The sequence below is a fragment of the Ranitomeya imitator genome, chromosome 2, assembly GCF_032444005.1.
Source record: "Ranitomeya imitator isolate aRanImi1 chromosome 2, aRanImi1.pri, whole genome shotgun sequence".
Classification (NCBI taxonomy): domain Eukaryota; kingdom Metazoa; phylum Chordata; class Amphibia; order Anura; family Dendrobatidae; genus Ranitomeya; species Ranitomeya imitator.
In genome coordinates this window covers 741476682-741503415 of record NC_091283.1, presented here as the reverse complement: position 1 = coordinate 741503415, position 26734 = coordinate 741476682, and the positions used below count along the sequence as shown (strand labels likewise).

The following is a 26734-nucleotide window of genomic DNA, read 5'->3' as shown; positions in this document are numbered from 1 at the left end:
TTTCTTATATCCCTGGCATGTTCCAGGGTCCTAATCCTCAGTTGTCTAGTCGTCATACCGACATAAATTAGTTTACATGGACAGTAGGTGTAATATATTACATTGTCCGTAGTGCAGGATATGTGATGCGTAATTTTATACGTCTTAGTTGCCTCACTACTATCAAATGTAAATGATCTCTCCATTTACTGACAAGCAGAACAATCGCCACATTAGTAGGATCCCCAGGCTGGACCCACCCGTGTTGAAAAATAAGACTTTTGCGGTGCCACAGGAAAAACCATCCAAAGAGATGAGCTGCTAGTGAAAAAGAAGACGGTTCAGCAGCAGGATGAACTGATTAGATTGATTACTACGTTTAATTCCAGATGGACCAATATTATGGACATTTTGCATAAGCATTGGTCCATTCTGAGAGCAGATGATGATCTGAGTAGATATCTGCCCAAAAATCCGTCGGTGACTTGGAGACGTTCTAAAAATCTGAAAGATTTGCTGACACGTAGCCACCATTTATTTATTTTTCAACACGGGTGGGTCCAGCCTGGGGGTCCTACCAATGTGGCGATTGTTCCGCTTGTCAGTACATGGAGAGATCATTTACATTTGATAGTAGTGATGCAACTAAGACATATAAAATTACGCATCACATATCCTGCACTACGGACAATGTAATATATTACGCCTACTGTCCATGTAAACTAATTTATGTCGGTATGACGACTAGACAACTGAGGATTAGGACCCTTGAACATGCCAGGGATATAAGAAATGCGGCAACGGCCCATGACCTTTCTATCCTCAAAACCATACCTAAACATTTTTGCACCCACCACAACAGCAACCCTAAAGCGTTTAAGGTCAGGGGCATTGATAGGGTTCAATTAGGTATTCGAGGAGGAAATTATAAAAAGGAACTCTTGAAAAGGGAAACAAAATGGATGGTCTGCCTCGACACTGTTGCCCCTAAGGGCCTTAACGAGGCGTTAAGCTTCAAGTCCTTTATCTAATTGGCTAGCGCGAATTTTAACTATGTCTCTGTTATGTGTGTTGATTTTAACTTATTGCTTTTTATTTTCAGTCATATAGTTCAGCTTCCTTATAGTGCCGTATGCAACTTTTTGGATCCTCTGGCGGGACATCTGGGCGCTGATGAGAAGTATGTTTTGGACTATTATATGGACGCTTTGGCCTTGCATGAGAAAATTTCGGACCTACTTGCCATTTATGCTATATTTCATCATGTGACTTCTATGTTCTATATTGTATGATAAAGCTGTATGCCTAACATTGGTGCTGTATACTTGTAAGTATTTAGTCCGTGGGATAAAAAGGTGGACTTTATTTGTCCTTTATCCTTTACCATTATTTTTCTTTTGTGGGTCTGGATTTGCTGAATATTATTTGATTACAGTAGTGGCTGTTATAATAGGATACATATTCTTGCAAGTTCTATATGCCATTCTGCTGTCGCCCTTCCCTTTGTGTTCCAGGTCCTTACATCCCATCTCATTTTTCTACTGGGCCTGGGTGGCATTGCCTGTGCTGATGTATTCTGTCTGCCAGGTATACTAATATGCCGCCGACTCGGTGCAGTCTTTGGTGGGCTCTCCTTCTCTTCAGCGCTCGGCCAGGACGCGCGCCGCGCATGCGCTGCTGCGCGCTGTGGCGGGCGGCGCTCTGTAGTGGATGGCGCGTTGCCATGGTCGCGGGCCCGGTCATGTGACCGGGTCTCGTGACGTGGTGACGTCCATCTGGAGCGCCGCTCGCCTCGGCGCGCCGCATGATGGCGGGAGCGCGCCGCATACGGCTGCAGCTTATCATCCCATTGACTTAGGATATTTAAGGGGGATTTGCACGCTAGTTAGCCACCTCCTGACAAAGCCACTGGCGTGGTGAAACGTGCGTCGAGGCGCTTTTTCTGCGGAGTTTGCACACCGGTGCTACCATGACTGCAGGTATTATGCGATACCATTGTAGCTATAGCCCACTGTAATCGTTATATGTTATTCTTAGGCTCTATGGGTATTGTGCAATATATATGGGGTTATCCTATTAGTGAGGTAGTATTTTTCTTTCTACCTCATAGCCATTATCCTTGGGGTAGTGTGGGCATGTACTTTTCTGCTCTGGTATGTTAGGCATCCTGTGCACTTTTTGGGTCATGTTCGTACCAAGTATGTTCTATCCGTAGTACAATTCTCTTTCTGCTGCTACCATTATATGGATGGTTGTACCATCTTATTTGTACTCTCTTGACTGATAATTCTTTTTTCATATGATTGTATATTATTATTCTATTAATAAAATTTTGTTATATTTGATATTGCCCCTTCAGTTTCTCTTTTTGGCATATGTATTGATATGAAGGATTAATCCTTTTTTGGATTGGTATTTTCTCATTAGTATATGAGGCGTTCTCTTTAAGTGCATGTGTCTGTATATAGTATGCATGTGCATATATACAGTATATAGCATGATTGTGTATATCTTTGGTGCATGTGTGTATATATATATATATATATATGTATATATATATATATATACAGTGGGGCAAAAAAGTATTTAGTCAGTCAGCAATAGTGCAAGTTCCACCACTTAAAAAGATGAGAGGCGTCTGTAATTTACATCATAGGTAGACCTCAACTATGGGAGACAAACTGAGAAAAAAAAATCCAGAAAATCACATTGTCTGTTTTTTTAACATTTTATTTGCATATTATGGTGGAAAATAAGTATTTGGTCAGAAACAAAATTTCATCTCAATACTTTGTAATATATCCTTTGTTGGCAATGACAGAGGTCAAACGTTTTCTGTAAGTCTTCACAAGGTTGCCACACACTGTTGTTGGTATGTTGGCCCATTCCTCCATGCAGATCTCCTCTAGAGCAGTGATGTTTTTGGCTTTTCGCTTGGCAACATGGACTTTCAACTCCCTCCAAAGGTTTTCTATAGGGTTGAGATCTGGAGACTGGCTAGGCCACTCCAGGACCTTGAAATGCTTCTTACGAAGCCACTCCTTCGTTGCCCTGGCGGTGTGCTTTGGATCATTGTCATGTTGAAAGACCCAGCCACGTTTCATCTTCAATGCCCTTGCTGATGGAAGGAGGTTTGCACTCAAAATCTCACGATACATGGCCCCATTCATTCTTTCATGTACACGGATCAGTCGTCCTGGCCCCTTTGCAGAAAAACAGCCCCAAAGCATGATGTTTCCACCACCATGCTTTACAGTAGGTATGGTGTTTGATGGATGCAACTCAGTATTCTTTTTCCTCCAAACACGACAAGTTGTGTTTCTACCAAACAGTTCCAGTTTGGTTTCATCAGACCATAGGACATTCTCCCAAAACTCCTCTGGATCATCCAAATGCTCTCTAGCAAACTTCAGATGGGCCCGGACATGTACTGGCTTAAGCAGTGGGACAAGTCTGGCACTGCAGGATCTGAGTCCATGGTGGCATAGTGTGTTACTTATGGTAGGCCTTGTTACATTGGTCCCAGCTCTCTGCAGTTCATTCACTAGGTCCCCCCGCGTGGTTCTGGGATTTTTGCTCACCGTTCTTGTGATCATTCTGACCCCACGGGGTGGGATTTTGCGTGGAGCCCCAGATCGAGGGAGATTATCAGTGGTCTTGTATGTCTTCCATTTTCTAATTATTGCTCCCACTGTTGATTTATTCACTCCAAGCTGGTTGGCTATTGCAGATTCAGTGTTCCCAGCCTGGTGCAGGGCTACAATTTTGTTTCTGGTGTCCTTTGACAGCTCTTTGGTCTTCACCATAGTGGAGTTTAGAGTCAGACTGTTTGAGGGTGTGCACAGGTGTCTTTTTATACTGATAACAAGTTTAAGCAGGTGCCATTACTACAGGTAATGAGTGGAGGAAAGAGGAGACTCTTAAAGAAGAAGTTACAGGTCTGTGAGAGCCAGAAATCTTGATTGTTTGTTTCTGACCAAATACTTATTTTCCACCATAATATGCAAATAAAATGATAAAAAACAGACAATGTGATTTTCTGGTTTTTTTTTTTCTCAGTTTGTCTCCCATAGTTGAGGTCTACCTATGATGTAAATTACAGACGCCTCTCATCTTTTTAAGTGGTGGAACTTGCACTATTGCTGACTGACTAAATACTTTTTTGCCCCACTGTATATATACACACACACACACATGTTCATACAGTATATAGTATGTGTATGTATATTATATTTGTATACTGCATGTGTGCAGTATATTGTGCAAATATATAAACTCTATATGTATGTGAGAATACAGTATATACTGTAAATAAACTGAATGTTTCTGTGTGTATATACTTTATATGTGCTTGTACACTGTATGTGTCTGTATACTGTATATACTTTATATAGTGTGTGTTCTATATTTATAAACTTATAAATTTATATATATAAAGTATATAAAATGTGTGTACATGTATAATGTGTATCTGTGTATATGTGCTGTATATACTGTATAGTTCTGTAATTGTAGTGTCGCTATAATAGGAATCAGTAGTTTACCATATTTTGCAGATTATAAAACGCTCTGGATTATAAGAAGCACCTCAAATTTTGAGGAGAAAAATAGGAAAAAACTTTTTTTTAATAAAATGGTGGTGCTTCTTATAATCCATGCATCTTATTACTTATTGCTTACCGGGGGGTGGTGGCTGCGGTGAAGCGGGGTCCAAGGGTCGCTACTGGAGGAGGCAAGAGTGGGGCAATGCTGCAGGCCACAGGCTGAGATGAGGGGGTGTTCGGGGAATAAATGGAATGCAGGGAAGCTTCGGTGACTAGCTTTGCCGTCACCAAAGCTGCGCCCCCTGGTGGCATAAACTCATTTGAACTGTAGCGTGGAAATTTTTCTTAATATTTTGTCATGCTACAGTTCATATGAGTTCATGCCCCCAGGGGACGCAGCTAGTCACCGAAGCTTCCCTGCATTCCATTCATTCCCCTGTCTTTTACAGCCCGGAGCGGCTGCATTAGCAGGCTCCTGGTTGTAAATGTAATTAACAACTTCAGATGGATTTACAGCGTGGGGCATGACTGTACGACGGACAGGTATGGGATATTGCCAAAAATCAAAAAATCAGTTACTATTCACTAGTAAAATGCAAAAAAAAGACGTATTACACAACGCTCAAAATTATTCCACACAATAATATTTTATTAATAATCACATAATCAAACACTGACAATTTTAAAAAGAGAATTACCTCCAATGTGAGAAACAAAAATAATACGAACTATCAACTAAAACACTCGTTTTAATCCTAAGCAATAAACACACTACAAATTAAGCTTTTAGCAGAAGGCAACGCACCAATTCATTGCCAGGAAATCCAGTTAAAGTGCCATAGTGCTGGATTGTTTAACAACAAAATATCTAATGCTATGTAACCATATGCAATCAGTAGGTACTGTAAATATCCCATATACATAAAGGCATCAATTAGTCAAAGCTCCTGTCTGTATATTGAAAATAGCCTACTTACATAGTGTATGATGTCCGTGAACTCGTTCTTACACCCCGACGCGCATTTCGTCCACATTTCCTCAGGGGGCGTCCTATGGTTACATAGCATTAGATATTTTGTTGTTAAACAACCCAGCACTATGGCACTTTAATTGGATTTCCTGGCAAAGAATTGGTGCGTTGCCTTCTTCTAAAAGCTTACTTTGTAGTGTGTTTATTGCTTAGGATTAAAATGAGAGTTTTAGTTGATAGTCCGTATTATTTGTGTTCCTCACATTGGAGGTAATTCTCTTTTTAAAATTGTCAGTGTTTTATTATGCGATTATGAACCCCTTCATGACCCAGCCTATTTTGACCTTAATGACCTGGCCGTTTTTTGCAATTCTGACCAGTGTCCCTTTATGAGGTAATAACTCAGGAACGCTTCAACGGATCCTAGCAGTTCTGAGATTGTTTTTTTCATGACATATTGGGCTTCATGATAGTGGTAAATTTAGGTCAATAAATTCTGCGTTTATTTGTGATAAAAACGGAAATTTGGTGAAAATTTTGAAAATTTCGCAATTTTCACATTTTGAATTTTTATTCTGTTAAACCAGAGAGTTATGTGACACAAAATAGTTAATAAATAACATTTCCCACATGTATACTTTACATCAGCACAATATTGGAAACAAATTTTTTTTTTGCTAGGAAGTTATAAGGGTTAAAATTTGACCAGCGATTTCTCATTTTTACAACAAAATTTACAAAACCATTTTTTTTAGGGACCACCTCACATTTGAAGTCAGTTTGAGGGGTCTATATGGCTGAAAATACCCAAAAGTGACACCATTCTAAAAAATGCACCCCTCAAGGTACTCAAAACCACATTCAAGAAGTTTATTAACCCTTCAGGTACTTCACAGCAGCAGAAGCAACATGGAAGGAAAAAATGAACATTTAACTTTTTAGTCACAAAAATTATTTTTAGCAACAATTTTTTTATTTTCCCAATGGTAAAAGGAGAAACTGAACCACAAAAGTTGTTGTCCAATTTGTCCTGAGTACGCTGATACCTCATATGTGGGGGTAAACCACTGTTTGGGCGCACGGCAGGGCTTGGAAGGGAAGGAGCGCCATTTGACTTTTTGAATGAAAAATTGGCTCCACTCTTTAGCGGACACCATGTCACGTTTGGAGAGCCCCCGTGTGCCTAAAAATTGGAGCTCCCCCACAAGTGACCCCATTTTGGAAACTAGACGCCCCAAGGAACTTATCTAGATGCATAGTGAGCACTTTGAACCCCCAGGTGCTTCACAAATTGATCTGTAAAAATGAAAAAGTACTTTTTTTTCACAAAAATTTTTTTTTCGCCTCAATTTTTTCATTTTTACATGGGCAATAGGATAAAATGGATCATAAAATTTGTTGGGCAATTTCTCCCGAGTACGCCGATACCTCATATGTGGGGGTAAACCACTGTTTGGGCACACGGCAGGGCTTGAAAGGGAAGGCGCGCCATTTGACTTTTTGAATGGAAAATTAGCTCCAATTGTTAGCGGACACCATGTCGCGTTTGGAGAGCCCCTGTGTGCCTAAACATTGGAGCTCCCCCACAAGTGACCCCATTTTGGAAACTAGACCCCCCAAGGAACTTATCTAGATGCAAATTGAGCACTTTAAACCCCCAGGTGCTTCACAGAAGTTTATAACGCAAGCCATGAAAATAAAAAATAATTTTTCTTTCCTCAAAAATGATTTTTTAGCCTGGAATTTCCTATTTTGCCAAGGGTAATAGGAGAAATTGGACCCCAAATGTTGTTGTCCAGTTTGTCCTGAGTATGCTGATACCCCAGATGTGGGGGTAAACCACTGTTTGGGCGCACGGCAGGGCTCGGAAGGGAAGGCACGCCATTTGGCTTTTTAAATGGAAAATTAGCTCCAATCATTAGCGGACACCATGTCACGTTTGGAGAGCCCCTGTGTGCCTAAACATTGGAGATCCCCCACAAATGACCCCATTTTGGAAACTAGACCCCCAAAGGAACTAATCTAGATGTGTGGTGAGGACTTTGAACCTCCAAGTGCTTCACAGAAATTTATAACGCAGAGCCATGAAAATAAAAAAAAAAAATATTTTCTCAAAAATGATCTTTTAGCCTGCAATTTTTTATTTTCCCAAGGGTAACAGGAGAAATTTGACATCAAAAGTTGTTGTCCAGTTTCTCCTGAGTACGCTGATGCCCCATATGTTGGGGTAAACCACTGTTTGGGCACATGCCAGGGCTCGGAAGTGAAGTAGTGATGTTTTGAAATGCAGACTTTGATGGAATGCTCTGTGGGCGTCACGTTGCATTTGCAGAGCCCCTGATGTGGCTAAATAGTAGAAACCCCCCACAAGTGACCCCATTTTGGAAACTAGACCCCGAAAGGAACTAATCTAGATGTGTGGTGAGCACTTTGAACCCCCAAGTGCTTCACAGAAGTTTATAATGCAGAGCCGTGAAAATAATAAATACGTTTTCTTTCCTCAAAAATAATTATTTATCCCAGAATTTTTTATTTTCCCAAAAGTTACAGGAGAAATTGGACCCCAAAAGTTGTTGTCCAGTTTCTCCTGAGTACGCTGATACCCCATATGTGGGGGTAAACTATTGTTTGGGCACATGCCGGGGCTCGGAATTGAAGTAGTGACGTTTTGAAATGCAGACTTTGATGGAATGCTCTGCAGGCATCACGTTGCGTTTGCAGAGCCCCTGATGTGGCTAAACAGTAGAAACCCCCCACAATTGACCCCATTTTGGAAACTAGACCACGAAAGGAACTTATCTAGATGTGTGGTGAGCACTTTGAACCCCCAAGTGCTTCATAGAAGTTTATAATGCAGAGCCGTGAAAATAATAAATACGTTTTCTTTCCTCAAAAATAATTATTTAGCCCAGAATTTTTTATTTTCCCAAGGGTTACAGGAAAAATTGGACCCCAAAAGTTGTTGTCCAGTTTCTCCTGAGTACGCTGATACCCCATGTGTGGGGGTAAACCACTGTTTGGGCACACGTCGGGGCTCAGAAGGGAAGTAGTGACTTGAAATGCAGACTTTGATGGAATGGTCTGCGGGCGTCACTTTGCGTTTGCAGAGCCCCTGGTGTGCCTAAACAGTAGAAACCCCCCACAAGTGACCCCATTTTAGAAACTAGACCCCCCAAGGAACCTATATAGATATGTGGTGAGCACTTTGAACCCCCAAGTGCTTCACAGACGTTTACAACGCAGAGCCGTGAAAATAAAAAATCATTTTTCTTTCCACAAAAATGATGTTTTAGCAAGCATTTTTTTATTTTCACAAGGGTAACAGGAGAAATTGGACCCCAGAAATTGTTGAGCAGTTTATCCTGAGTATGCCGGTACCCCATATGTGGGGGTAAACCACTGTTTGGGCGCACATCAGGGCTCGGAATTGAGGGAGCACCATTTGACTTTTTGAATACAAGATTGGCTGGAATCAATGGTGGCGCCATGTTGCGTTTGGAGACCTCTGATGTGCCTAAACAGTGGAAACCCCTCAATTCTACCTCCAACACTAGGTACTTGTCCCTACCTATGGGGGTGACAAAGGGGGGGGGGGTCATTTATTATTTTTTTTATTTTGATCACTTTGATAGATTATATCTCAGTGATCAAAATGCACTTTGGAACGAATCTGCCGGCCGGCAGATTCGGCGGGCGCACTGCGCATGCGCCCGCCATTTTGGAAGATGGCGGCGCCCAGGGAGAAGACGGACGGACCCCGGCAGGATCGGTAACTATGATGGGGTGGAGGGGAGCACGGGGGGGGGATCGGAGCACGGGGGGGGTGGATCGGAGCGCAGGGGTGGATCGGAGCGCGGGGGGGTGGAACGGAGCACGGGGGGGTGGAACGGAGCACGGGGGGGTGGATCGGAATGCAGGGGGGGGTGATTGGAGCTCAGGGGGGGTAATTGGAGCACAGGGGGAGCGGACATGAGCACGGGGGGAGCGGAGCACAGGACGGAGGGGAGCCGGAGCAGTGTACCGGACAGATCGGAGGGCTGGGGGGGCGATCGGTGGGGTGGGGTGGGGGCACATTAGTGTTTCCAGCCATGGCCGATGATATTGCAGCATCGGCCATGGCTGGATTGTAATATTTCACCAGTTTTAATAGGTGAAATATTACAAATCGCTCTGATTGGCAGTTTCACTTTCAACAGCCAATCAGAGCGATCGTAGCCACGGGGGGGTGAAGTCACCCCCCCTGGGCTAAACTACCACTCCCCCTGTCCCTGCAGATCGGGTGAAATGGGAGTTAACCCTTTCACCGGATCTGCAGGGACGCGATCTTTCCATGATGCCACATAGGCGTCATGGGTCGGATTGGCACCGACTTTCATGACGCCTACGTGGCGTCAAAGGTCGGGAAGGGGTTAATAAAATAATATTGTGTGGAATAATTTTGAGCGTTGTGTAATACGTCATTTTTTTGCATTTTACTAGTGAATAGTGACTGATTTTGGATTGTGGCAGTTTATTTATAACACAATGAGAACTATAGGATCACGAAACTGTTTGATTTAAAGGTATGGGATATTGTTGCTTTTTTATTTTCCTTTTTTTCAGAAGAACGAGGGTCGTCAGTTGGATTTAGCGTACAATAAAGATATTAAAGCCCCATGTGTTTATTTATTTCATTAAAATACTTTTTTCATAATGTGTGCGTGTATTTTCAACGCTTTACTACTATTGAATTAATAATGGATTGGTGTCTTATTGACATCTCTCATTATTAACCAGGCTTAATGTCACCTTACATTAGCATGGTGACATTAACCCCTTATTACCCCATATCCCACCGCTACTCGGGAGTGGGAAGAGAGTGGCTAAGTGCCAGAATAGGCGCATCTTGCAGATGTGCCTTTTCTGGGGTGTCTGAGGGCAGATGTTTTTAGCCGGAGGGGCTAATAACCATGGTCCCTCTCTAGGCTATTAATATCTGCCCTCAGTCACTGGCTTTCCCACTCTGGCAGACAAAATTGCGCGGGAGTCCACACCAGTTTTTTCAGTGATTTAACCCTTTATTTTAACACCTAGAGCTCCCACATTTTGCACACACAAACTACTAACATTATTAGTGAGGAATATGCAAAAATCTAATGGATATGAAATGGTTTACTGTATGTAAACCATGTCTCATATCCTGTCGGGTTTGATGAGGAGATATCAAAAGCCGGCAAATAAATTACCGGCTTTTATGCTATCTAGCTCTGTATTAAATATAGATATATATATACAGTACAGACCAAAAGTTTGGAGACACCTTCTCATTTAAAGATTTTTCTGTATTTTCATGACTATCATCTTTCACCTTTATTTTTATATAGCGCTAACATATTCCACAGCTCTTTACAGGTTGCACACATTATCATCGCTGTCCCCGTTGGGGCTCACAATCTAAATTCCCTACCAGTATGTCTTTGGAATGTGGGAGGAAACCGGAGTACCCGGAGGAAACCCACGCAAATACGGAGAGAACATACAAACTCTTTGCAGATGTTGTCCTTGGTGGGGTTTGAACCCAGGACTCCAGCGCTGCAAGGCTAACCACTGCGCCACCGTTCTGCCCTATGACTATAAAAATTGTACATTCACCCTAAAGGCATCAAAACTATGAATTAACACATGTGGAATTATATACTTAGCAAAAAAGTGTGAAACAACTGAAATTATGTCTTATATTCTAGGTTCTTCAAAGTAGCCACCTTTTGCTTTGGTGACTGCTTTGCACACTCTTGGCATTCTCTTGGTGAGGTTCAAGAGGTAGTCACCGGAAATGGTTTTCACTTCACACTTGTGCTCTGTCAGGTTTAAGGTGGCCGTGCAGAGTCAGAGGCTCCCCAGCTGGTGGCGTCCCTGGTTACTCTGAAAAAATGGCCAACAATGCCCGACAGCTTGTGACATCACTGAAGCTACGGAGCCTCGCTGGGGCTGAAAAGCAAACCAATGCGTTTCGAAGGACTGCTTCCTTCTCCATCAGGGTTACCTCCTCCATCTCTACGTTGCTTAAATCTGATACCGAAGTGTTCTACTACATCAGCCACCCCTTGTCGATAATCTCGGGACTTTAACCCATAGTGATGACCTGGGAAACACTGAGTTGCCCAGTTATTAACGATATTAGGCTACACTATTACATATTCCTAATTGACTACTATTGATATTTATATACTTTGATAGTGATAACTGATTTGTCTATGCCACTCTCATTATGCACTAGTATACAGTTTAAATGTACAATTACTAGTCCATTGCCGCATGAACTAGGTTCACTTGCTTCTATCAACAGCATCAGTACAATAATATCTGGGCTCTCCACCTCAATTAAATTGTTGCAGCAGTGCACCCTGGTAGTGGTGCACATCCAACTAGCCAGCCAGCCCATTTTTTTATTTTATAGCTTGTAGCGTGGTAATTTTCATTTTCAACATTATTTTAGGCTCACCGATGGATCTGGCACAGTATCCGTGTAGGTACCAGTGGCTTCACCACATTTTTTGGGAATTTAGTGAGCGCCAGTGTGCTCCATCTTGTGTTTTTTAAATATCTCTTCCTCCTCACCTCTCTTCCAGACACAGACCACAATCTCTCACCCGTGCAGCAATCCTGGCACTTCACCTAGCTCTGTTTATTCTGCAAAAAATTGTACTCTGCAGCTCCCAGCAGAATCTACACATTGATTAGTTCCCCAGCACATTGCACAAGTGAACCTACTTCCAGCCTTTAGTAAAAATCTATGCAGGTGCCTCTAATCAAGCCACGCAGAGTTGGAATTTAACCTTGTCCTACCTGGATTTGCTACATCAACATATTGCGATGATGTTATGGAGGCACCGATCGCGAAGGAGGGGGGCCTACTCCCTCTCCTAGCCTCCCAAATGCTGCGATCGATAGCGATAGCGGCATTTTGGGGTTTATACAATTGGGGGTGCTAAGGTCACCGCCCTTGGCTGTTAGAGCCACGGCTCGGCTATCATGTAAGCCGAGCTCCTAACAGTGATTGCACAGGCAAAGCTCCTGTGCCTTGTACAATCACTATGATCTACCAATACATAAAAGGTCAGGAGCCCTAGACCACCATGACACATGAGTGCATCAAAGGTTGTGATGGGGATAAAGGTGTTATTTAGTGAAAACAAGCCATCACCTAGCCACAGGATAGATTATTGCTTACTGATTGGTGGGGGTCTGAGCACTGGAACCCATCCTAATCAACAGAACAGGGATTTGCTATCCCTCTGAGGGCACTTTTGTTGCCATTACAAAATAGAGCACCAGTTCAGATGCTTGACCACCACCACTACATACATTCTCTATGCAGCTGCCAGGAAAAAAAGAGTGCAGCTGTCAGCAGCCCCATAGGGAATGGATTAAGTGGTGGTCATGTCAAGCATGTGTGCTGCCTCTTTTGTATAAAAGTTCCTTATTTGGCTGATGAGTGTGTCACAGTGGTCGGACCTCACCAAACAGAAAGTTGTCACCTATCTTTTGAATCAGTGATAACTTTTTTTCACCAGGCAACCCCTTTAAGTCTTATTTAGTACCTATTAGGTGCATATTCCAATGGATAGCTTACCCATGTGAATGGAGATCACACTCTAGGCATTTGTGCTTCATCCATTTGCTATAGAGGTGTGAATTGTGGCTTACTCTTTCATGCAATGTGTATGTAATGGGCAGAAAAACTCATTCACTAGTCCTTATTTACAAGTCTAATAGCTAATTAATTTTCCTTTATTGCACTTCTGAAAGTTAATCAAGACAGAAATGGAATGAAATTATCTTCATATAAAGGTTTAGGAAAAACTTAATGATTTCAATGCATGAACTCACCATATGCAAATACACAGTAAGACTTGCCCTGTCAATAATAATCAGCGATAATCAGTAAATGTCAAAATTAATTTGTTCTAAATGAAGGCTTAGAGATTATTTTCTAATTAGTATATGAAAAAAATGTGAGAATAGCTGTGCATGTGATATGTCTCTATGTTACCATAGGCATAAAAGGGGCTGTCTCATCAAAATAACCTCTACTCAGAAAACAGCCAGATTTCAACTAATTGCTGTGATCATTTTGGGCGGTTTCTTTGGACCATACATTTTACCTACACCAGTAAATGCAAAAGAAAATGTTATTGCAGACACACGTCATTAAAGGGAACCTGTCAACTGAATTTGGCGGGACAGGTTTGCGGTCATATGGGCGGGGTTTTCGGGTGTTTGATTCACTCTTTCCTTACCCGCTGGCTGCATGCTGGCCGCAATATTGGGTTGAAGTTCATGCTGTGTCCTCCGTAGTACATGCCTGCGCAAGGCTATTTACCTGCAGATTTAATGTTAATTTGCCTGATAAAAGTATTACAATGCTGCCCGGATGCCTTAGTGAAAGTGTGGCTCCTGGGAAAAAATTAACTTACTTCCTCCTGGGAGCCGCGGGGTGGTGCAGGGATGTTGTCACTGTTTCTGGCACTGCTCACTACACAGTGAGTGGTTCCTGGACGCACAACCTGGAACTTTGATTAACAAATGACTCTGCAGAGCATATGTGCAGAGTGAGCTGTCAATCAAAGTGCTGGGGATGGCTTACAGCTGTGTACTGAGTGGTGATTCTCTTCGTGCATGCCCCCATGAATGACAGCCAGCGGCTCCCAGGAGGAAATAAGTTTATTTTTTCCCAGTAGCCACACTTTTAGGCTGCCGTCACACTAGCAGTATTTGGTCAGTATGTTACATCAGTATTTGTAAGCCAAAACCAGGAGTGGAACAAATAGAGGAAAAGTATATTAGAAACATATGCACCACTTCTGCATTTATCACCCACTCCTGGTTTTGGCTTCCAAATACTGATGTAAAATAGTGACCAAATACTGCTAGTGTGATGGCAGCCTTAATGGGGAGGCTGGACAGCATTGTAACACAATGTACCTGCAGATTAACACTATATCTGCAGGTTGACAGTGTTTTCAGAGGTGACACATTACTTTTAAGGGTATGCTCACATGACTTCTCTTTCAGACATCTGCTTGAAAAAAAAAACCCACTCAAAAAATGTGAAAAATAATGTACATGTGCATTGCAATGTTAAACCACTGCCTGTTACACTTGTTCAGCCTCTCTGAGCTTCTTTTAATTGTTTCAGGTTTTGAAAGCTGTGAAGCGGCTACAATAAGTGATTAGTCCATTCTTCAGATGGTTTCAGTAGAATCAAAATTTTGAAACAGAAAAAAAGCCAGCAAAAACGAGAAAAAAAGGTTCAAAAAGACGCCAGAAAAAGGCACGTCAAGACAAAAGACGTTAGTGTGCCCTGAAGCGTCTTCCTCTGGCAAAACTCTAAAAGATGCTGTCTGCACATACCCTAAGAGATCTCTTGGAGTCTATATATACCTTATAGGTCAGATCTGTTTTTTTCTTTATGTAGTGGTAGAGGATTAGGCTTAGGACTAGGTTTTAATGTTTTGGTTGATTAGTTTATTGTGGTATAATTTATGTCTATAGTAAATTTGTTCTTTCTCCAAGAAATAATAGCATGACATGGTGAAGATGTGGGTTTATCGAGCGGTCACAAAAGCTCAGACTGCTCCACAGATGGCTGGTGTCGGCTGTGTTATGTTGTGAGATCCCTTTGGGATATGTGGTTTGGTTTCCTTCGGTTCCTCTGCAACATGACTGTGTGGTGCCAATGAGTTGCCAGATGAAGGCCCTAGTCATTGCCATCTTGTCTGGGCATCATAGGAGATTGTTATTTGTACTATGTACTGCATAAAAAATACTGCTAAATACTAAATATGTGTACGCCATACTGCAATACTGAATAAAAAGTCAAATTAGAAGTAATTTACAAGAAAGTTAAAATAACATAGACAAGCATATACATTTGAATCATTGTGTCCCCATTTCCCCAACCAAAAATAATTACATTAATTAAGGAAATATAAAATAATTTAACCCATAAGGTAAAAACCTAAAGATAAAAAAATTTATTTTTTTTGTTGACAGACCTCCTCTAAGAAATCAAAATGGTACATATAAAAAAACCAAGCTTGGCACGTAAATAGCAAAAATATGTAATAAAAAGCCTATATGATTGATATCACTGTAATCGTGATGACCTGAAGAACGGTGTTCATAGGCCATTTTTACAAGGAATTCCACAAATATGAAGCTCTAAAACAATTGTGTTTTTAACCATTTCAACTAACTTAAATTTTTTTTCTTGCTTTTTTTTAGGAATTAATCACCAGGTTTTTGCTGCCCCATTTGAGAGTAGCACTTACTGGGCTAAAGGTACCGTTACACTAAACGACTTACCAATGATTACGACCAGCGATACGACCTGGCCGTGATCGTTGGTAAATCGTTGTGTGGTCACTGGGAAGCTGTCACACAGACAGCTCTCTCCAGCGACCAACGATCAGGAGAAAGTCCCTGGGTAACCAGGGTAAATATCGGGTTACTAAGCGCAGGGCCGCGCTTAGTAACCCGATATTTACCCTGGTTACCATTGTAAAAGTTAAAAGAAAAAAAAACAGTACATACTCACATTCCGATGTCTGTCACGTCCCCCGGTGTCAGCTTCCCTGCTCTGTGTAAGCGCCGGCCGTAAAGCAGAGCGGTGACGTCACCCCTGTGCTCTGCTTTACGGCCAGCCAGTGCTGACACAGTCAGTGCGGGAAGTTGACGCCGGGGGACGTGACAGACATCAGAATGTGAGTATGTACTGTTTTTTTTTTTTTAACTTTTACAATGGTAACCAGGGTAAATATCGGGTTACTAAGCGCGGCCCTGCACTTAGTAACCCGATATTTACCCTGGTTACCAGTGAACACATCGCTGGATCGGCGTCACATACTCCGATTCAGTGATGACAGCGGGTGATCAGCGACCATAAAAAGGTCCTGATCATTCCCAGCGACCAACGATCTCCCAGCAGGGGCCTGATCGTTGGTCGCTGTCACGCATAATGACTTAGTTAACAATATCGTTGCTATGTCACAAAAAGCAACGATATCGTTAACGAAATCGTTATGTGTGAAGGTACCTTAAGTGCTGCAGTTTTGACCAAATCTCTTTATTATCTGCTGTGGATCTATCAGTTCTTTGAATGCTAAGCTTGGTATACTCCCGCCCACACCTCTGATTGGCAGCTTTCTGTGTACACTGTGCATTGGCAAGAGACTTCCAATCAGTGGTGAGGACAGGATTATACAGAGCTCATGAATATGGAGGACTACATGGCAGCAGGTTTACTAGCCATCTAGTGGTTATCTCTTAATGATAAAACAGTGATTTTATCAAAACTACAGCAAGCGGGTCAGTAACTGTCACATCAGTGAAATCAGGTTGCCAGCCCCGACATTATGCTACTCTCAGATTACATAGTAAAATTGTGCTGACAGATTCCCTTTAAGTACATTGTGTAGTAAAATTAAATCAAACTGCAACTCATTCCAACAATTCCTCATAGAGTGTTGTTGATGAAAAAAAATAATAAAAACGCTAATTATATTATTTTGGTTAAATTAGAAAAGTAAAAGGTTTGCTGTGCAAATAAAAGGTAATACAATTTGCCCTTGAAATGAAAATGTTTCGTTTCTTTACTCAAACCGTTCAATAAATGGACCATTGTACAGACGCACACTGATGCTTACAGTATAGCAGTCACATATATTGAAATGCATTGCCGGGGTCTGAAGTATAGCAAAGCATTCTGATCTCACCTGATGATGAAGGGGCAGTTGATCTGCTGCAATATATTCTTCTCCCAGTACACATGTTCTTGTTGATGTGTGTCTACAATGTGCTTCTTCTTAATGCACTTCAGAGCAAAAGTCATATCCTCGTCCTTTAGCTTTACCTGAAAGTGAAACACACGTGTTCAAGATTGTGCTACACATAATAAATATTTAGCTGTAGGACAACCAGAACGGGTAAACTATGGACGTATCAAATGCATGGATGCACCACACAAACGTTCTGATTTAAACAACTCAGTCTAATAAAGGACCAAAAGTTTTGATCTGGCACTACTTAATATGTACTATCTATATGGGAAACGCATGCACTGGTTGTTTGCATACAATTTAGTTTGTGTCCAGGCTTTGACACAACGTTGTGTAGCTCTCCAGCTTATCACGGCTTTGCTTTCTAGCTAAGAGAAATACACCAAATTGCTTCCCAACAGAGAAAACAGAACAATGCCACCCGAGGCAAAGCTTTTACCTTGTCCTATGCTCCAGTCTGACCCTGACATTGATTTATTCTACCATAGAACAAAAGCCTTATAATGTTATCACAATAATCTCACATTGATATAAGCCTCTGTAGGAAATCAAGGTCCATTTTGTCTTCTCAGTCCCCATTGCTTGCTTCTTGGCATAAAGCCCTCTCTGTTCAGCAGTGTATATAACCCCCCACCCGCATTCCATTAAAGCGAAATATCTAGCTGAACACTATTACATGTATGCTGTCTCTTGATTCTTCACGCTCATTAATCCCAACACCTCTAATCCGGCCTTGCAAATCAACTCCAGTGGGCCAGTTGCGCCCACACATCTCTATATAAACTCTACTAATTCCATAGTCTGACAGCTAATCTTACCAGCTCAACACGACCAAATCCTCCGGTGCCAAGAGTTGTGATGACATCCAAGTATCGGAATGGAGAAGTGCTGGAGAACCGGGATACTAGCTCTCTTAGCTGGTTGACCTCTGAGTTGTCTCGAGAAATTGAATGGTGAAGACTCTTTCTTCTACAAAAGAAAACAATTATTTATCCTGGGAATAATTTTCTATAGATCTATTATATTCTCTTTATTCAGATCATTTTCTGACTATTAACTATAGCTTCAAAACTACACATCCAGTAATTGAATAATGCTAATTAAAAAATGGATGTAAACTGCAAAGGGAATTGAAATAATTTGCAAAGACATTTCTATATTTTCAGAAATCAGTAAGGTTTTGCCTTGAGCTTTTGTTGTAGTTCTAGAGGAGAAACCCATAGTACATGTGAAAACTACAATTACCGTATAAGGATTCATTTGCACATCATTTTTTCACGCATGAGAAAAATGCTGAGTTTCACCCAAGTGTCATTTGAGTTTTCATTAGAAATTAGTTTGATTGGATTCTGAGTGGTATGTTTTTTCACAAAACCATAGACTTGCATTGCAGTGATTAATCTGACCCTCGGAGCAATCTCAGAAAAACACAGATAGCCCTTGTACACGAAAAATGTGTCATAGCGCACTGGACTTAAAGATATATTACATATTGCACCAAAGAAACACTTAGAATTTTCGATTTTGTGGCATTGCTTAAAAGTGAATTAGATTAATTACAGTTTTCAAAGAATAAAAATTATTTTTCAAAATAGTAATACTCATTTTCACAGGTTTAATTTCTGTGCCTACTCTGTCTCAGCGGGAATCTACTTTTAAGCCCACGTTGACTCATCAGAAGAAACTACCACATACTGTACGCCCGCTCATTTACTCCTTTTAAAGATGCAATTTCTTGTTTTATTTTACTGTGTCTAGATATGGACCACATAAGTAGATGCCAGCAAGATTTGGGTAAGTGACGGTACAGGATCTGTGGAGGGTGGATGAGGGCGAGTATTATTTATTTTATTTTAGTGCAGTCTGAAACATTGAAGGATAACTACAGTGTATATAGCTAATGGATCAGTAAAGCCACGGTTTTCATTTTGATTTTTGGAGTGCTGCCTGTTTTTTTCTGATTTTCTACTTTACAGATTTTATTGCACCCGCTTTTTTTTGGTAGTGGTGCCAAAATTATATATATATATATATATATATATATATATATATATATATATACAGTGGGTACGGAATGTATTCAGATCCCTTTAAATTTTTCACTCTTTGTTTCATTGCAGCCATTTGGTAAATTCAAAAAAGCTTATTTTTTTTCATTAATGTACACTCTGCACACCATCTTGACTGAAAACAAACAGAAGTGTAGACATTTTTGCACATTTATTAAGAAATAAAAACTGAAATATCACATGGTCATAAGTATTCAGAACCTTTGCTCAGACACTCATATTTAAGTCACTTCCTGTCCATTTCCTTGTGATCCTCCTTGAGATGGTTCTACACCTTCATTGGAGTCCAGCTGTGTTTAATTAAACTGATAGGACTTCATTTGGAAAGGCGCACACCTGTCTATATAAGACCTCACAGCTCACAGTGCATGTCAAACCAAATGAGAATCATGAGGTCAAAGGAACCTTTGCTCAGTAGCTCAGAGACAGAACTGTGGCAAGGCACAGATCTGGCCAAGGTTACAAAAGAATTTTGGCAGTACTCTAGGCCAACATAGTTCTTAAATGGAAGAAGTTTGGGACCACCTGAAGTCTTCCTAGACCTGGGCGTCCAGCCAAACTGAGTAACCGTGAGAGAAAAGCCTCGGTGAGAGAGGTAAAGAAGAACCCCAATATCACTGTGGCTGAGCTCCACAGTTGCAGTAGGGAGATGGGAGAAAGTTCCAAAAAGTCAACTATCACTGCAGCTCACCACTACTCAGGAATTTATGGCAGAGTGGCCCAATGGAAGCCTCTTCTCAGGGCAAGACATATAAAATCCTGCATAGAGTTTGCTAAAAAACACATGAAGGACTCCCAGACTATGAGAAATAAGATTCTCTGGTATGCTAAGACTAAGATAGACCTTTGTGGTGATAATGCTAAGCGGTATGTGTGGAGAAAACCCATCACTGCTCATCACCTGCCCAATCCCAACAGTGAAACATGGTGGTGGCAGCATTATACTATGAGGGTGTTTTTCAGCTGCAGGGACAGGATGACTGGTTGCCATTGAAAGAAACAAGAATTCGACCAAGTACAGATATATTCTGGATAAAAACCTCTTCCAGAGTTCTCTGGACCTCAGACTTGGCCAAAGGTTCACCTTCCAACAAGACAAAGACCCTAAGTACACAGCTAAAATAACAAAGGAGTGGCTTCAGAACAACTCTGTGACCATTCTTGACTGTCCCAGACAGAGCCCTGACATAGACCCAATTGAGCATCTCCGATGAGATCTGAAAATTGCTGTCCACCAATGTTCATCATCTACCCTGACGGAACTGGAGAGGATCTGCATGGAAAAATGACAAAGGATCCCCAAATCCAGGTGTGAAAAACTGTTTGCATCATTCCCAAGAAGACTCAAGGCTGTACTAGCTCAAAAGGGTGCGTCTACTCAATACTGAGCAAAGGGTCTGAATGCTGTTATGACCATGTGATATTTGTGATATTTCAGTTTTTCTTTTTTAATAAATTTGCTAAAAATTTCTATATTTTGAGGTTTTTTTCAGTCAAGATGGGGTGCAGAGTGTACATTAATGAAAAAAATTAACTTTTTTGAATTTTCCAAATGGTTGCAATGAAACAAAGAGTGAAAAATGTAAAAGAGTCCTCCATACCCACTGTAGCTATCCAGGATGTGTGCCAAAGGGCACATCTGTGATAAAATTCAAATAGTAAGCAAAGGCTTGTGTACACTGGTAAATACAAATTAGTAAGGTATTTAAGGCACGTGAAGAGGTAGCAGGTAATCAGACTGATCATTCAATACATGTCAGCAGGCAATCTGTGCTTGGCAGTAGGATTTTTCTAGGCCATTAGGGAAGCCTGAAGCAAAATGTGTTTCATTCGTCTGATTTTCAATCATTCTACTCCACACATATTGAAATGTATCTGCCCAAGCAGGGCCGGACTGGCCATTTGGCAATTCTGGCAAATGCCAGAAGGGCCTGTCTGGTTATAGGCTGCCTTGTGTGCTACGTTGTTAACAGAATCAATGTTCTCAAGACACCCATACTGTTAACAGTTGTGACGGAGCACAAAGCCGATCACTCTGTCACTTACCTCAGCATGCCGTGGGTATCATTACAAATATTGGTCTTGTAGTAAATCTTCCTTTCCCTCATCCAGGGTAATATTAGTTATATATCCCAACTGGTTATTGGGGACGGTGACACCATGGGCCTGTGTGATTTCAAATGCCAGGGCTGAATTTCGTCCCCAGTCCGTACCTGTGCACAAGCTAATTTACTAACATATCAGTAACCTTTTTTTTCAATGCATCTGAGCACAATGCATCATATCAACTATCACACACTAGGGGTATATTTGCACAATTGTATTTTTTTTACTAAGTTTTCCACACCAAAATCCTTGTGTATTCCACATAAAATCTATGTCCTACTGATTACAATAGGCAATCTGTGTTGTGGAGTTTTACCATTTGCATTTAAAATCCGCATTGTAATAAAAAAAAACAACAACAAGTAATGCACCAGTTATTGTAGCAGATACTGCTCGGAAACCATGACAAGAAACCAGTGGTATAACTTAAAACTTGATCCAATGGGGTCACCAGTTATTGCAAGCTTTTAATAGTAATGGTCTTTTCAAATGGGCCAAAGGGACGCTTCGGGCCCTCTAGGTTCAAGGGCCCAGGTGTGATTGCAGCTCCTGTACCACTTAGACCGGGGTCAAACCTATCGTATAAAAATATGGTCCGTTTTTTATGGCCGAGATACGCAAAAAAAGTTCCTGAACAGTGATACGTATTCAATGCGAGGATGCGATTTTTTCTCCAAAACATATCCGTGTGTCATCCGTATGGCATCCGTACGGTGAGATTTTCTCGCCAGCTTGCAAAATGGACATATAATGGATCTATGGGCTCAAATGTTCGTGAAAACATATATACAGTCTATATATATATATTTATATTTCATACAGAGCTAGATAACAGAAAAGCCGGTAATTCAATTGCCGGCATTTGCTATCTCCTTATCAAACCTGACAGGATATGAGATATGGTTTACATACAGTAAACCATTTCATATCCCTTATATTATTACATATTCCTGTCTAATAATGTTAGTAGTGTGTGTGTGCAAAATTTGGGAACTCTAGATGTTAAAATAAAGGGTTAAATCACGGAAAAAACTGGCGTGGGCTCCCGCACAATTTTCTCCACCAGATGGGAAAGCCAGTGACTAAGGGCAGATATTAATAGCCTGGAGTGGGACCATGGTTATTGGTCCCTCCGTCTAAAAACGTCTGCCCCCAGCCACCCCAGCCCAGGGGCGCAGCTTCTGTGACAGCACCGCTAGTCACCGAAGCTCTGTTACCTTCATTTCATTCATTCCCCTGTCTTTTACAGCCGGGAGTGGCTGCATTAGCAGCGCTCCTGGTTGTAACTGTATTTAACCCCTTCAGATAGATTTACAGCATGTGAGATGACTGTACGGTGGACAGGTATGGGATATTGTTGCTTTTTTACTTTGGAATTTTTTACAGGAGAACGAGGGTCTTCAGTTGGATTGAGCGTACGGTAAAGATAATAAAACCCTGTGTCTTTCTTTCTTTCATTAAAATACTTTATTCTTAATGTGTGTGTGTATTTTTAACCCTTTCCTACTATTGGATTAATAATGGCTAGGTGTCTTATTGACTCCTCTCCATTATTAACCAGGCTTAATGTCACCTTACAATAGCAAGGTGACATTAACCCCTTATTACCCCATATCCCACCGCTACACGGGAGTGGGAAGAGAGTGGCTAAGTGCTAGAATAGGGGCATCTTACAGATGTGCCTTTTCCGGGGTGGCTGGGGGCAGATGTTTTTAGCCAGAGGATACCAATAACCATGGTCCCTCTCTAAGCTATTAATATCTGCCCTCAGTCACTTGCTTTCCCACTCTGGCGGAGAAAATTGCGCGGGAGCCCACGCCAGTTTTTTCCGTGATTTAACCCTTTATTTTAACACCTAGAGCTCCCAGATTTTGCACACATACACACTACTAACATTATTAGTGAGAAATATGTAAAAATCTAACGGATATGAAATGGTTTATTGTATGTAAACCATGTCTCATATCCTGTCAGTTTTGGTAGGATTTAGCAAAAGCTGGCAATTGAATTACCGGCTTTTATGCTATCTAGCCCTGTTTCCCCGCACCCTCTCATGTTCATTCCCCGCCGCCTCTCCATGTGTACCTGAGCGCTGATTTCAGCGAATAAAGGATTTTTCTGCAACAGCATCGTTGGGGTGAGTGCCGCATTGCTTTTTACATATATCACTGCAAGTGAAGTCTCTGATCCACTGTTTGGTGTGCACCACCCCTGAATGCCTTCATCTGGCTAAGTGTTAAAAGTCTGTATGCCTCAGCTTGCTGAATTGCCTGTGAAGATTTACTTACCTGGTGCCGCACAGTCTCTGTATCTTGGCTTGTTTCATATATATATGTCTCACTGACATTTATACAGTATATATACCTAGTTCATGTGTAGACATTTACTTTATCTATTCTATTCTAACCTGTCAGTGTGATTTTACTGTACACCGCACTGAATTACCAGCTTTTCTATAGGACACTGGTGCATATTTCTCGCAAGGCAGATGTGTGGTCCGTGTGTAATCCGTATTTTTCTCGCCCCCATAGACTCGCATTGGCATATTTTTGGAGGAATACGCTGACAAACGCAGCATGCTGCGATTTTCTCAGCCCGTTAAATGCGGCCGAGAAATATACGGCTAATGGAAGCTGCCCCATAGAGAAGCATTGGTCTGAGTGCAATGCGTTGTTTTTGCGCCTCTCACTTGTCCGTATTTTTCTCTGGTGTGGTGTGATCCCGGCCTAATAGTTACTCCCCTGCAAGGAGCCATCTATGGATTAGCTCTATTAGGCCTCTTTCCGACATCTGTGTTCTATCCATTTTTATTTCACTCACACAACACTACCAGTGCTATTCACATGTCCATTTTTTTTCTGGCATGATGGATGATAAGCACTAATACAAGTCTATGGGTCTGTGAAGAACACATACAGCATCTGTATGCCATTTATGCACTGTCTGTATTAACAATGCAAAGGATAGGAGAAGATTTGTAATTTACTTATCCATGCATGAAACACACTAATTATAAAAACAGACATATGGACCAAACACTGATCCAAAGCACTGACTCCAATACCTTTTTTTTCACATAAGTATTTAAACACAGAAATGTGAATGAGGCCTCAGAAGGAGCTAATTTACAAGTGGAGCCGCAGCAAGAAAAATCTATTTTCTGACCATACCTCTCCCTGCCCCATTGCCCATAGCTGTGCGTAGGCTGAAATGAAGGATAAGGTTATGGACAAAAAAGTAAATGTTACAATCATCATTTTCGGTTCTGACTCACATAGAGACAGATCCGTTTAATAATAAAAGCTGGATGAGTATAGATTGCTTAAAACTAAAGAATTTTTAATAATATATTTTTTATCTCAAGTATTAAAAAAAAGGAAGTTATATAAATGCACAACATTATGCCCACCTTGAAGATCCTTAAAGGGAACTTGTCAGCAGGGTTGTGCACAGTAACCTACAGACAGTGTCAGGTCGGTGCTGTTATACTGATTAAAATGATACCTTGGTTGATGAAATCGTCTTGTGGTTGTTTTCTTTATTTTCAGTTTTGTGTTAATGAGATTCTTGAGCCATAAGGCGGGGTTGGTGTATATGGTTGTCTGATTAGATATTCATAATGCAGACTACTGACAGGTCATTGCTCCCTCAGTGACTCGCCCCCTAGTTTCCTTATTTGCATAATGAATATCTGTATCTAAGAAAAAAAAAAAAAAACTTTCAGCAGGCAGGTGCCAGCCATGGCACCTGCTCTGCAGCAAAATCGCATGTTTTATGTGCCAATAGTACGTTTTAGGCCGGTTTCACATGCGTGATATCAGTGTCCGTGTGTACTTCTGTGTACTACGTGCGTCACATGTGTGGCAACCGTGTGCTACATCAGTACCACAAGGACAGCTGCCGGGAAAGCAGTGCTACAGTAAGCGCTGTTCCCCTGCGTGTGGTGCTGAAACAAGCTGTCATCCCTTCTCCAATGCTCTTCCGACAGCAGCGCGAGTAGGGGAGAATGAATAAAAGAAAAACCCGACGTAGGGTCACCCCTATGTTTTTCAGTCAACCCGGCAAAACGCACAGGTGCGGGCTGCTATTCTCAGGCTGATAAGAGGCCATGGATATGGGCCCCCCTAGCCCAGTAACTAGCGGTGACGTCACTGAGTCTGTGCTCGCTGCTTCTCATTCATTCCCCAGAAATTTACAGCTGAGGGCGGTCGCATTAGCACCGCTCCCGGTTGTAAACTGTACATTCCCCAGACATGGATTACGGCATGGGACTGACTGTACGCTTGTCAGGTATAGGTATATTGTTGTTTTTCTATTTATTTTTTTTACAGGAGATCGAGGGCTTTGCTTGGATTGGCTGACTAATAAAGATGGCAACACTGTGTTTATTGTTTTATTTCATTAAAATGCTTTATTCTTACTGTGTGGTGTTTTATTAACCCTTTAACAACTATAGGATTAGTAATGGAGAGGTGTCTCATTGACACTTCTCCATTACTAAGTCGGGTTAATGTCACCTTACAATAGGCGGGCGCCATTTTCAAATTGAGTTTTTTTTTCTTTCCTCTAGCTAAATAACTTGAATAAGAGGTATTACTGACAACACTAACCATGCGATTTTGCCGCAGAGCAGGTGCCACGGCTGGCACCAGCCTGCAGAAAGTTTTTTTTACGTATGTACAGATATTCAATATGTAAACTAGGGGGCAGGTCAGTGAGGGATCAGTGACCTGTCAGCAGTCTGCATTATGAATATATTATCAGACACCACATACACCAACCCCGCCTTAGGGCACGAGAATCTCATTAACACAAAACTGAAAATAAAGATTAACGAACAACCACAAGATGGATTACATCAACCAAGGTATCATTTTATTCATTATAACGGCACCGATCTGACACTGTGTGTAAGTTGCTATGCACTATCCTGCTGACAGGTTCCTTTTTAGATTTGTGGACCCCTGGATAATTATGACCTGGAGCACCCCTCTGTACTGCATAAGATATTAAGCGTAATCCCCCAGTGTAAAACATCTAGGATGCCATTTCCAATACAAAATGTGCTAGATGTGAAATGAAGCACAGCACATGACAGGAATATAAATGTCTTCATATTATAGCTCCGAGGGGGTCCTTATAGGAACACTACATGTCACAGTATATGATGCGTTATTAACAGAGATACTGAAGTACAGAACAGCTGTTACTGGCAGTATAATCCTCCAAAGACGTCTGAGATGATAA

At 41.4% G+C, this 26734-nt stretch overlaps 1 protein-coding gene across 1 annotated transcript in view; it reads right to left on the bottom strand.

Moving 5' to 3' along the window:
- LOC138665605 (cGMP-dependent protein kinase 2-like) overlaps positions 1-26734 on the bottom strand; it is a 340073-nt gene that overhangs the window by 115965 nt on the left and 197374 nt on the right. The window contains exons 11-12 of the mRNA XM_069753231.1: positions 18131-18281; positions 17250-17386 (exon numbers count right to left, since the gene is read on the bottom strand). Of these exons, the coding sequence (XP_069609332.1) occupies positions 17250-17386; positions 18131-18281 (288 nt within the window). The remainder of the gene's footprint in view (positions 1-17249; positions 17387-18130; positions 18282-26734) is intronic.